At 36.1% G+C, this 12013-nt stretch overlaps 1 protein-coding gene across 1 annotated transcript; it reads right to left on the reverse strand.

Moving 5' to 3' along the window:
- Nucleotides 1–797: 797 nt before the first annotated feature.
- On the reverse strand, nt 798–8952 carry CDC7 (Cell division control protein 7). Its single transcript, XM_035729488.2, has 8 exons — nt 8858–8952; nt 7374–7531; nt 6820–7333; nt 6685–6778; nt 6495–6637; nt 6317–6458; nt 4859–5436; nt 798–2140 (listed from the first exon to the last, which is right to left on the reverse strand). The coding sequence occupies exons 3-8, from the start codon at nt 7095–7097 to the stop codon at nt 1741–1743; spliced, it is 1635 nt and encodes a 544-aa protein (XP_035586589.1). The 5' UTR covers nt 7098–7333; nt 7374–7531; nt 8858–8952; the 3' UTR covers nt 798–1740.
- Nucleotides 8953–12013: the final 3061 nt, after the last annotated feature.

Genomic DNA, 12013 nt, shown 5'->3' on the forward strand with positions numbered 1-12013 from the left:
ATTCTAATGTCTTGAAAATTTGATTTAGATTAAAACTATCAAATCGAAAGCTATATTTTGAAAATATGCACACAACTAAACAATAGTTTGATTTAGATGTGAGATTTCCATGATCAGGTTGCAGACTCCATTTAAATCAATATTAGTTTGGACTAAAGTATATGAAAGTGAACGAATAGAAACACTTACGAAAGCTGAACAAATATAAAAGATAGATATCTGATATTTCGGTTCATTTAAAAGGATAGAATGACAAAATTATTCATAAAACATAGCCACAGTTTATTATCAAGGGTAACTGATACGAACCAGCTGTGCAAACCAAAATGAGTGGAGCGAGACTCATTTATGACCTAGTGGTTGAAAGTAAGAAACCTAGGCCACTACTTCACTAAATGAGGTGTTTCTATTCAACGGTTAATAGTAATTTTGGATTTTGGGTAGCAACGTAGTTGAAGACACGCGTTTTATTCCACTTGGGATTTATCAGTGTAATGTAACTATTTCCAAATGGGACTCGGACCTAGAACCTTCAATTCAAACCCCATAGTTATTTGTAAACCTTAATCATTTAGCAAAGGAATTGAAGTAATAATAGCAATCGTGAGTATTTGGTTAGACAGCAACCTACCACGATGTAGTGTTGGTTATTATGTTAAGCCCATATACCTTATTCTAGGTCTCGGACAGCCCATTCTATTCATTCTACTTGAGTCACATTCTGACCTTGTTATTTATTCGCTTATCAATCTTGACTGTTTTTATATGAGCACGTTAGTGTGTGTACATTTCTTATCCCATTACTCATCACATATCTGTAACTTACTTTTGTGTAACCATAAATATTGATTAACGCTTGGTTAAATGGGAGTTGGCTTACCAGCCATCTCTACTCTGAGTCCTTCCTCTTCTCTCTATTCCATTCGCTTTATATACAAAATATATGTATTCACAAGTCCATTCTCGTTGTTCGACTCATTTAATTCCGCTATTGACTAACGCGATTTAAGTCGATGATTATATACGAGGATAGGCGATAACAAACATTCATACGATCTAATTGGAGTCAGATCCACGGGCCACTAATATGGAGAGCCTTTTCGACAACATCGTTCGTTCTAAATGACAACACAAAATAAAGGGCCCAACTAAAACGGTTTACCAGACTAACTAGATAACTACAGTTGTCAGTACACTATCACTTCACTACCTCTGACAGGACTAAACGTTGACACATACCAGTCTTGAAGTGAAATTTTGTACTTAAAGAAATTTTATTGTTACTCAAGGTATCCAGCAGACCATGAATTTTTTCTGGATTATCAACAAATAGGTCAATCTTATCTTAAAGCTAAAAACTGGTTCTCCGGGTAGAAAGTTAATCTCTCAAAAGGTAGATAAAGAAAATGTTATTCCTAAGTTCATGTCAACAACAAAGTGAGAACAAAATCGTAGAAAGTGAATTATTAAGAAATTACAAAACATAACTATATATTTTAAACTTTAATTACAATGTTACTAAGACATTGAAAAAGCTACTTTACATACAAAAGATACAATCTCTGTACAACATTTGAATGTTTACATTAATCAGTCAATATGATTAATTTACTGTGATATATCCAATAGGTGGGGGTTAATGATACAATGATGGGAGAAAATTCCCCTCCCCCCATCCCGACTAAATATCTGAATTTATTACAAAAATAAGTTTTAAAAAAATCAATAATCTAGTCACTTTCAACAAAATTGTGGTCTCGGTATAAAATTAGTTGTTGATTCACAAAAACTTGAACGAGATGTACGTTTATGAAGTAATGAATTTGATTGTATATTTGGATATTTTAATGGTATACTAGAATGTCGTTGAGTTTTAGTATTACAAAAATATGGATGACGAAGTGCATCTTGAGCAGTAATACGTTTCTGTGGGCATGGTTCTAATAGACGAGCTAATAGATCATAAGCTGAAGTGGGAAAAATATGCGTTGAAGATAAAGCAATCACTGGTTTTCCATTAGATAATTCTGTAGTTTGTATAGAATTATCATTAGTTAAATTAGTTGACTTTATTGTAGTTTTACGTAATAAAGGAGGTAGACCAGCAAATTTTTTCTCGTATAATCTAATTGCAGAACATCTACAAGAAACCATAATTAATAGGACGATATCAAATCTGAAATATTCACTCATACAATCAAGTTTATGATTATTGAAATGATTATGTAAGCGGTAAAGGGAAGAGAAAGTATGAATTAATAATAATAGTATGTAAGAAATCAATAAGATATATATGACAAAGACAATGTAGGGTCTAATTTAATGATAAAAAGGGGGTGACAAAAATCCTACTCACTGAAATTCAGGTTTCTGTGTAACAGTACTCTTAAATATCACGGAGAAAAATAAACTGGAAAAAAGGACATCAAAGGAAGTAACCTCTTACAGAGAATCAATATAATATGAATATAATTGTAGCACCGAAAATAATTATGTCACTTCAACGAACACCCCCTTTGTCACATTTCAATATGTTGATAACTTCAATTGTTTATCGAAAACTTTATATATCACTTAGGCCTACAACAAGAGTCATTAAAGTTTGTTAGCTTGATATAGCTTCACAAAAATTTGTCTCCGTCAATATATTTTTCAGAGCTGATCGAAAATACCCTTAATTGGAACAAACCGAGAAATTAGTTAGTCACTTTATTCAGTGGTTTAATATTTAATTTCAGAGTTGCCCAAATGTCCGCTCTAATAGTTACCGGCAATTGCATATAAGCTCACAATCTGATTGTCTGTAACATTATGATAGAGAAGTTCATCAGTTAAGGGTAAAAGATTTTGAGTCCACCTAGGGGAGTTGGAAAACCCTGGTTCCAAACCAACGGTGCACATAGACTCCAGTACCCTGAGGGAATAAATAGTATGTGAACCAATCGTTAGTCACCGGCTACCATGGGACTGCATCTCCTTACGATGCTCCACTGCCTTGTGGATCAAACCGGTGAGACTCTAATTTATGAACGAGCCAATCAGAAGCGTCTTAGAGACTTCAAGGTTACGGCGCCAACTTCAATGCTCAATGCTAACGTACGATCGATTCACAGAGAATTATGTACAAAACGTGATAATTGAGCGGCTATAACAAATGAAACGGTGAGACTATAATTTGTGGACGAATCAATCATGTATAAGATAACAAATCTCAGATTTTGACGCGAAAGCCTTTCATTCATTTGACTAAATAAATTTCTGGCATTATAGCTGATGTCAGTTCGTGATGAAAACCCCATATATAATTCCTAACTAAGGCAAATTACGACAATTATCGTGAACTGGATAATAAAAGCACCAGTAACACTGGCTGCAGCCAGGTACTGCAGTATATACGGGTGTTTGGAGAGCATACAGAATCCTACATAGGCTTGGTTATGTGTATCGTGTCGATATCCACAAGTAGAATTTTGTGTACTCAACAACCGGAGTGCACATAAACAATATTGAAGGTATGTAGTCGAGGCTGAGAGTTTTTGAGACTTTATCATGGTTCCAGAGGTCGACTATTCTGTAGCCATATGGATGATTTCCTCTACTGCATGCACTACGATTTTAGAACCTCTGAACCTCTTTCTAAACTTGACAAGTTTTTGAACCACGTAGAAGAAGTGTATCCACTTTATTTCCTTGGTTTCGTATGATATATTTTTACTCTATACTGACTGTTTGCTGATTGACTAATATTCCTCAAGGTCACTTAAGATTCATTCAAAGGTCGTCCATAAATTAGAGTCTCGTCGTATCACAGCCCTCACACAAATCTAATGAGATTTGTGTGGCGCATATGTATCTGATGCCCCCTTGTACTAATAACTATGTGTCTACAGAGACAACTAAGAAATTGATGCTTAAATGTTTACTCAAACAACTCATAAATGCAAGTTGGATTGTAAGATAGATAAGTGTGAACATAAAGTTCAGTTATCAACCAGATATATCTAAACCTTACTACAACTGAAAATATTTAAGTTTACACATGAACATATCCAACGAAAACTAACAGTTCAAAGTAAAACTAGTGTAATGAATGAAAGCTTCATACACTCCATTATTTAAGAAAGTAACGAAAGGTCTATCTAAAGGTTTTTTATTCAACCAGGTCATTATAATTACAATGGTAGTTGAAAAAATGGATGATTGTGCCTCAGGGGGAATATGGATCTGGTATGAAAATCATACACAATGATATTGATTTTTACGATGAAACCTGGATCCAGTACCTATAGCTTTAAAAACAGTTAACAGATACATACAAAGTGTCCCGAATAGGACGAAACACGTGACTTGGATTCCACTACTAGATACAATACAAAAACACGATTATCATTCAGTGTTCTAATTTTTTCCTACAACAACGTAATTTTCATGTTGTCATTTTTAAAAAAGTATATTACTTTGTTAAAAGTGAAGCACTTTTCTTCACCGACTAGTAGATGAAAACCATCATACTTCTTTTAAATATCAACCTTTACATCTACGCATGTAAACAACTAATACAGATTATGCTGAGGTGGTATGGAAATAATTGTGTATTTTTAGTCACACAAATCAGCGGTTAGACAGACTATGTGGTTCGAGCAGAATCTCCAACAAGATGCATCGAAAGATAATTGATCATTTGTGTTTTATTCATCCACTTAGAGGCTAATCTTGAATGATAGGAATATAATATGATCAACGATACGATTATAAAGAAGACTGTAGATAAGTGTTACTATCCGAAGTTACAGAACAATAAACTGAACGTAAAATGGATTACCACAAGTAAAATACTGCAAATAAATTCTCATTTTACCTTGTTTTAAGCCAGAGAATAGGTGAATCACTAGCTTCCATAGGTGGTGGTCTAGGATCAAGTAACAGTCTCCTACCAATGCTTCTGGCACCCATTTGCATGCGTTCATATCCAATTAGATGAGTGAAAGCATGAAGTACATCCAAATCATCGTCTACTTTTATAAAAGGATAACGACCAGAAAGGAAAGAAATAAATATAATTCCAACAGCCCATATATCAACAGCAGTTGTTTGTTCGATATGACGCATCATTACTTCTGGAGGTCTAAAGCCAAGTGTTCCGCCTCTACGAACAGTTGGTGCTCGAGGTAAATGTCGACAACCACGACATACAGTGAGACGTGAACCACAAACGCATCCTCCTTGTCCTAAAGATTGTGTTAGGTTACTTGATATTTGTTGAGAGGATTTGATAGATGCACCTTTAAATGATGATTTGTTATCAATTTTTGAAGAATTACACTTATAAGCGAATAATGAGTTTGTAGAATCCATGGAATCTCGTTTATGAGTATAACTGTTTTCTCTGTTTGCTAAATTTACACGCTGGTTATTCTCTGATATGTTAAGATTTGTCTACAGAAAAAACAAACAGATTATATGATAGTCTCAACTAAAACTTGATTCATGAAATAAACAGTATGGTAGGACAATTTTGTCAAGAGCTTCATTTAACAAGTGGCTTTGAATACGCTAAGTTACTAAACTTTAAGCTACGTTTGTTCTATGGAAGCAAATGATACTAGGCGATATGTGACTTGGGACCTGACATATTGTTACTAGGACCAGAAAGAGAACACCAAACGAACCTTCTAGAAGTTGGCAAAAAGAAATTGGTTAAATAATAGTTCTTTCTGATTTAGATAGTTGTTAGTTATTGATAGAGAGTGGTCTGGAAAATCGATAACTAACTACCACGTAGGGAGTCCGGACATTCGACATACAGAATATCCCGAGTATCCTTTAGATATACAACTACCATCAAATTTAAGTTGTCTGGCCTGAAATTATTAATCACTGATTGTGTCACGCACCCTACTAGGAAGTCTGTACCTACTTAGATGGTTTGAACAAAGAAGCAAGGACTCCATAAGCCAATGTCATGCTTTGACCTGCACACTTATTTTTTCTAAACTACTATGCTATCCATTACAGTATTCCGAAATAAGCGGCGGGTGATTAGACATAACGCATGTTTCAGTCATCTCAGGAGACGAATATCTAAAATTTTTTATTAATATGATGCTTGATTTTGTCCTCACTTTAGGATCTTTATACTAAACAATTTTGAAGCTACTTAAAAGACCTGAGACAGGATTTCATTGACCCTCTATGAGTTTTGAAATAAATGACTAACCAATTCAATTAGAGACTCAAGAAACGGTTATTACTTTATCGCAGAAACTAATTTTGTGTAATATTAAAACCATAGTTAAAACGAAATCTTATTTCTTACCCGAGAAAAACTTGAAACTCTTTTCATTAACTCATTTTTCTTTGTATCTGAATCAGAGTTGATTTCAAATTTGCGCTCCCATCTTTCATCAATATCACCAAACTCTTCAGAATGTGCCAGACCAAAATCTACGAGAAAAAATCTAGATTATATGCCAGTTAAACAGACAAATTTTTACTGTTTCGTTTTTTGATCCATAAGAAAGTTTGTAGGCTTTACATCACGGTGAATTACTTTGTATTTATGAACATGAGCTAAAGCTGAGAGGAGTGCGCGCATATATCGTCTGATTTCTTTCTCATCTGCAGTTAGATAATAGTCCTCACAAGAAAAAATGAAGCATAAGAAATAAATATTTCTTAGCCTACTGTGAAAGGGATGTAATCAATAAAAGGCATTAAGATGAACACATGATCACGAATCCGCATTGCTGTATGCATTTGAATTACATTATGCTTACCACTGAAAGTATTTTATTGTATAAATGAGTAAACATATATTACCCCAATCTTCTCAGAATACGAATTTCATTCTCAATTCTACGAACATCGACTGTTGGGATAATCATTTTCAAAGCATAATATTTGGATTCATCAGGATCTTGTTTACTTTTGACTGCTAAGACAGAGGCAAATGTACCCTGCCCTTGTCGTTCAGAGACATCGAATAGGTCTGTAATTTGAGGGAACTCAAAAATATACTGCAAACTTCGGACTTTGCTTTCAATCATTCCAAGAATATCTGAAACAGATATTTTCAAAAAATCAAGTTTAAAAGACATAACTGTACTAGGAAATCACTTACACATAAGCGGTAAAGAGGGTTTACTTGTGCCGTCAGGCATTCACGGATGTAACAAACTAATCTGGAAGTCTCCAAGTACATGTTTATGTTCTCAGCTTCAAGGCACACGTTTTCATGACCATTGATGATGCATGCGTTGCTCCAGTCAAAGAACGAGTGCGGGGCCCAAATACACAACGTAGTGGTTAAAGGTCGACTGATTTAACTATTAAACTATATGAACATTAAATCGAAGAGGACAGTAAGAACTAACGTCAGCGTAATGTGAAGGACTAAACGGAGAATTTATGATTCGTGATTTACTCATTGTCTTCAGTAATGGGGCAGATTCGTTGTAACAGTATGATAAACAACCCAATGACATACAATTCAAAGGTTTCGGGTTAGTCACTCAGTTACCAACTGATGTAGCTATACCAAGATGAGATATCAATATATATACATATATATATGATTAGGAGCATAAATAAACAAGGTTGTTACTACACAAGTCTTTATTACTAGTTAGCTGCAAAGAAAAAGTATGGTATATTGGAGGCTCTGAGCTAACCGATCAAAATTAAGATAGCACCTCAAGTATATCGTGAGAAATTGCAAATGTAATAGTAGATAACTAGCATTTTAATATTAACTAAGTAATATTGACAATGGTTTAGTCATAAAATGTTTCCAACCAAAAAGTCCACGTTAAGTGGTGGTTGAGCAAAATAACAGGACACACCTGCTCCTAAGATGAAATATGTGCTGAAGTACTTGATGTGATACAGTGTTTAGTCAAGAGAGTTTAGATAAAGATAGGTGATAACTTTCCTTTACTACTCTTGCTCTGAATTTCAAGCCCGTTGTTCTTTTCAATTGAAGAGTGAAAAAGCACTTCATTGTAGCTGTTATAGACTTATTACGAGAACACGGATACTAACGTTTAAAACCAACAAAAAGCCACATTTTAATCCTTAATATCTGACTACAACAATTTTAAGTGACAACTGATGTCATTGAGAGTCAGTGACCAAAACTCTGTAGGGTGATCAATCTAAACCACAGCGCTAGTTCGAGTTCTAATATGCAAACCTGACTTATGTCTTTTACTATAACGGATAATTTGATATGTGAGAGTTAATTATTCAGATCAAGACTGTTATTCTACTATTATATTTATTTATTTATTTAAACACATAAACATTGGTATAAAGAGGCACCAGATAGATATGCACCACATAAATCATTCGATTTATGTGAGGGCTGAAATACTGCTCGGTGCCAAAACCGATGCAGGTTATAACAGTAAATTATGTATATATACCACCAATTTACATTGTCAATTGTTATATAACTAGGTAGCGTTTCCTAATAGGCTGATAAGTCGCCCTAGGTCATCAGCGTAGTACACTTCAACCAGTAAGATTAAGTCATAAGCTCTTCAAGCATATCGAACAAGAACAGAAAACACAGATCTGAAAGAAGTTAAGCCTGTAACAAATGCTACCGTCCTTTTGAAAAATGCACTTACGCCGAGTAAAAGGAGTGACTTGTAACAACTAGCAACACTAATAGAGTCTAGTGTATTGATTCGTGTCAAGCCAGAGGGTACTTTGTGTACAAAAGGAGCATGCAGTGTAGCGTTAAAGCTGGAGATGAAAACATAAGATAAGGTGGGTCGATGACCCAGTAAGCGCGCACAATGCACTTGCGTCTTACTAGGGAGAGAAATGAACAACAACTAGAAATAACACAAACCTCATATTAAAACAAACTTAGAATCAAAACTAGAACCAAGAGATCCAACCCGTTACACAAGTTAAGTTCAAATTGACTCTTTTCAGTGAGCGGTTAACCTCAAGGTCTAACTCAGTTATTTACTTTCGTAAAACAGGTGGTTGGGTTCAAAAGGTTTTAGACTTTATATTCTGTTAGATGGGAATAGTAGCACTCAGAGTAATCTCCTTGATTCTAATAGAATCAAAGTTAATATCACACGTGTCAGGCAAGAGTCCAAATCTGCTCTGGCTTTTCTGAAAAGTGAGATAAAGTGCGTAGACTGGAGTCATACTTGTAGCGGTAAATAAATCCCCAAAATCAATAGCTCTGTAAGTCTTCAAAATCTGGTGATGACTGCATTAGTTTTAACGAACTCACCTGGCTGAATGCGCTCGGTCATGCGTCTGCTCCAGATCACGAGTGAGTACACCGTGCTTCTCTTTCCCTACAACCACTAACCAGCTTAGACTAGTCACTTCTCGGTATACCGATATTCTGTTAGACTAATCTTCGAGCTTCTTTATTTGTGACCTCTGATTTTACAGGGTTATTGCGTTCCGATTAAAAATGGTGTTACCTGTTTAGTTGTTGTCAAACTCCAAATACTTATAGTATTTATCTATTCATCGTTCTCATTCCATCTTTTATGTCATAACTGAGCCTTATGGTCATTTTTCCTCTGTATGTTCAACAATTTCTAGTTTTACGTTAAATCGTAGCGCGTACGTGTTCCAACGTCCATTACACGTGCGGCACGAAGCATCTTCAGGACTTTTTCGTTCATTCAGTGGGCGAGTCTTGCATGTTAAAGCAGAATTTCCACATTAAATTCTGCTTCAGGCCCCTACTCTCACTTTGCACTATTTGTTCGTTTGGTTAGTTGTGAGGTGCTACAGCTTCGTGTTCAATAATCGATAGAAGCATAATGCTTGGGACGAGTAGTTTCCAAATGGTTCCAATGGATGTTGATGTAGTAGAAGAAACTTTCACTTAACTCAGTAGTGATGACCCTAAGAAGTGCCCAGCCAGACGTTTAAACACAATGCGTTTGTCGTTCGTAAACACTCTTCTAATAAATTGCTATGTTCAGCAGCGTCCGGTCGACTTTTCTTACTATAAGTGGCCATGTGGTACAATATAGTAATGGAAAACAGGTATATAAAAACTTTCGATTCATCGCAAACTTCGTCGGTTTTTCGTCTTTTCCCGACGCTCTGAAAAAGAAAAAATAAAATTCTAGTGCGTGTAAACTTACACGTACGCGCACAAAGACATAAAACGTGCGAAAATAGGAAAATAAACTCATGTACATGCGTTTTGCAAACATGCAATAGCATAAAAACGATTTTTGCAGAATGAATTTTTCGTTGTATTTTGATAAAATATATGCACATATTAGCATAACAGCAAAAACGAATTTTTCTTGTTTCTTTTAGAATAAAGAATATATGTGTGAACATATTGAAAATATTCGTTTTGTTTTTTCGATACTATAAAAAACATTGAGGCGAAATAAAGTGTTACGTCGTTTCCAACGGACAGAAATCGTTTAGTTAGTTCCGTTCTTATCGATTAGTACTTGAGTACACGCTGATGAGCTTCGTAAGGTCCTTCTTACGCCATTCCGAGTGGTCGTCGTAGTGAGTAACTACGTACAAAGACGTGTGTAATATATCGTAGTGCAGGTCATTTGGTTGAGGTCGACTGGAGACAGGTTTGACTGAACGCATTGTTTTTGTAAGCATGTCTGTGTGAGAAGATGAAAGATTCACCAATTCTCCTGAAAATCGGAGTGTCGTTCCATAAACGAGTTGAACTGCAGTGTATCCGATGTCAGCTTTTACTGCATTGCTGATACCGAGAAAAATGAGTGGAAGAGCATCGGTCCATTGCTAAGCGTCTGCAGCTGGGAGTGAAGCTTTAAGCTGTCGGTGAAAGCGTTCTACCAACTCATTTGCTTGTGGGTGGTAGACAGTCGTTCTGAATTCTGTGATTTCTAATAATGTAGTCAGACAACGGAAAAGTCCAGATTCGAACTAGCGTCCACGTTCCTTAGTGATAGTTGAAGGGCAGTCGAAATTCGCTGCTCACAGATCGATGAAGGCGCGGATGGCTGCTTCATCAGTAACGTCCTTGATGGGTACTTCTTTTGACCACCTAGTGAATCTGTTCGAAAATGTTAAGAGATAAGAGTACCCATTTGAATCTGGTAAAGTTCATACCGAATTCAGATGAACGCGATCGAAACGATCACTGGGAGTTTGAAAGAGTCTAATGGACACGTGTAATGTCTAACCACCCTGGATTTCTGACAGCTTACACAGAAGCGAGTCGGATCTGTCTCGTCAATATTTATGCTGAGCTAACAAAATCACCTTGCTATGAGGCTTGATGGATGCACGAACACCTGGATGAGAAAGCTTATGCAGCATATTGAAGACGCTGCGCCGATAATGTTTCGGCGATCCCTACCTGTGGATGTGTTGCACAGCAGAGTCTATTTACTTGTTCCCATCTGTTTAATACGTAGTCTCAGGGTTGTGGAAGATAACTGGTGCATATGATCAGTGTTTTCTTGTTGAATCTGGGCGAATTTAAGTACATCTATCCCTTGGAAACTGTTCAAGAAAGTTGTGCAAGACAAAGAGCCTTCAACGGCATTTTTTCAGAAAGGTATATACAAAGCAAACTGCGAAATTTAGTCTGATTGTCGAGATTCCCGAGTGGAATGCTTGTCTGAAGATGGGCTTAACGAGAAGTTAGGATCCTTTTGGATGGTGAAAAAAAAGTGAATTCTCAGCCTTCCACAGAGTTTCGAAAGTACCGTACAGCACAAAACATGAATAGGAATTCCCAACGGAAAGCGCCATACCTCGACACTATGTCTAGCAACCGTCTCGAGGAAACTAACAAAGATTGTCGGGTGTAGGTAGTCAATTGTTGTAAGGCTCCGCCGATTTCCTAGCTGGATGCGATATTAATGAGTGCTTTGGTGTTCTGATGTGTGAGAAATGTTACTTTGGCAATCAGTTCCTTATCTATGAAGAATGCTTTTTCTCGATATCGTCCAAATTGATGGATTCCATATATCCACGAAGTTGGTTTGTTAGAGGTTTCATAAGAGAGGCGCAATTT

Source organism: Schistosoma haematobium, chromosome 3 (genome assembly GCF_000699445.3).
Source record: "Schistosoma haematobium chromosome 3, whole genome shotgun sequence".
Lineage (NCBI taxonomy): Eukaryota > Metazoa > Platyhelminthes > Trematoda > Strigeidida > Schistosomatidae > Schistosoma > Schistosoma haematobium.

What these genes read in the sequence shown, in the direction of transcription:
- CDC7 (XM_035729488.2), bottom strand. Translation starts at nt 7,097, where the DNA reads ATGTCTTTTAAACTTGATTTTTTGAAAATATCTGTTTCAGATATTCTT. An exon ending in CGTATTCTGAGAAGATTGGG is followed by an intron (nt 6,779 to 6,819) that starts GTAATATATGTT and finishes AAATACTTTCAG; the next exon opens with TGGTAAGCATAATGTAATTC. An exon ending in ATGGATCAAAAAACGAAACA is followed by an intron (nt 6,459 to 6,494) that starts GTAAAAATTTGT and finishes CATATAATCTAG; the next exon opens with ATTTTTTCTCGTAGATTTTG.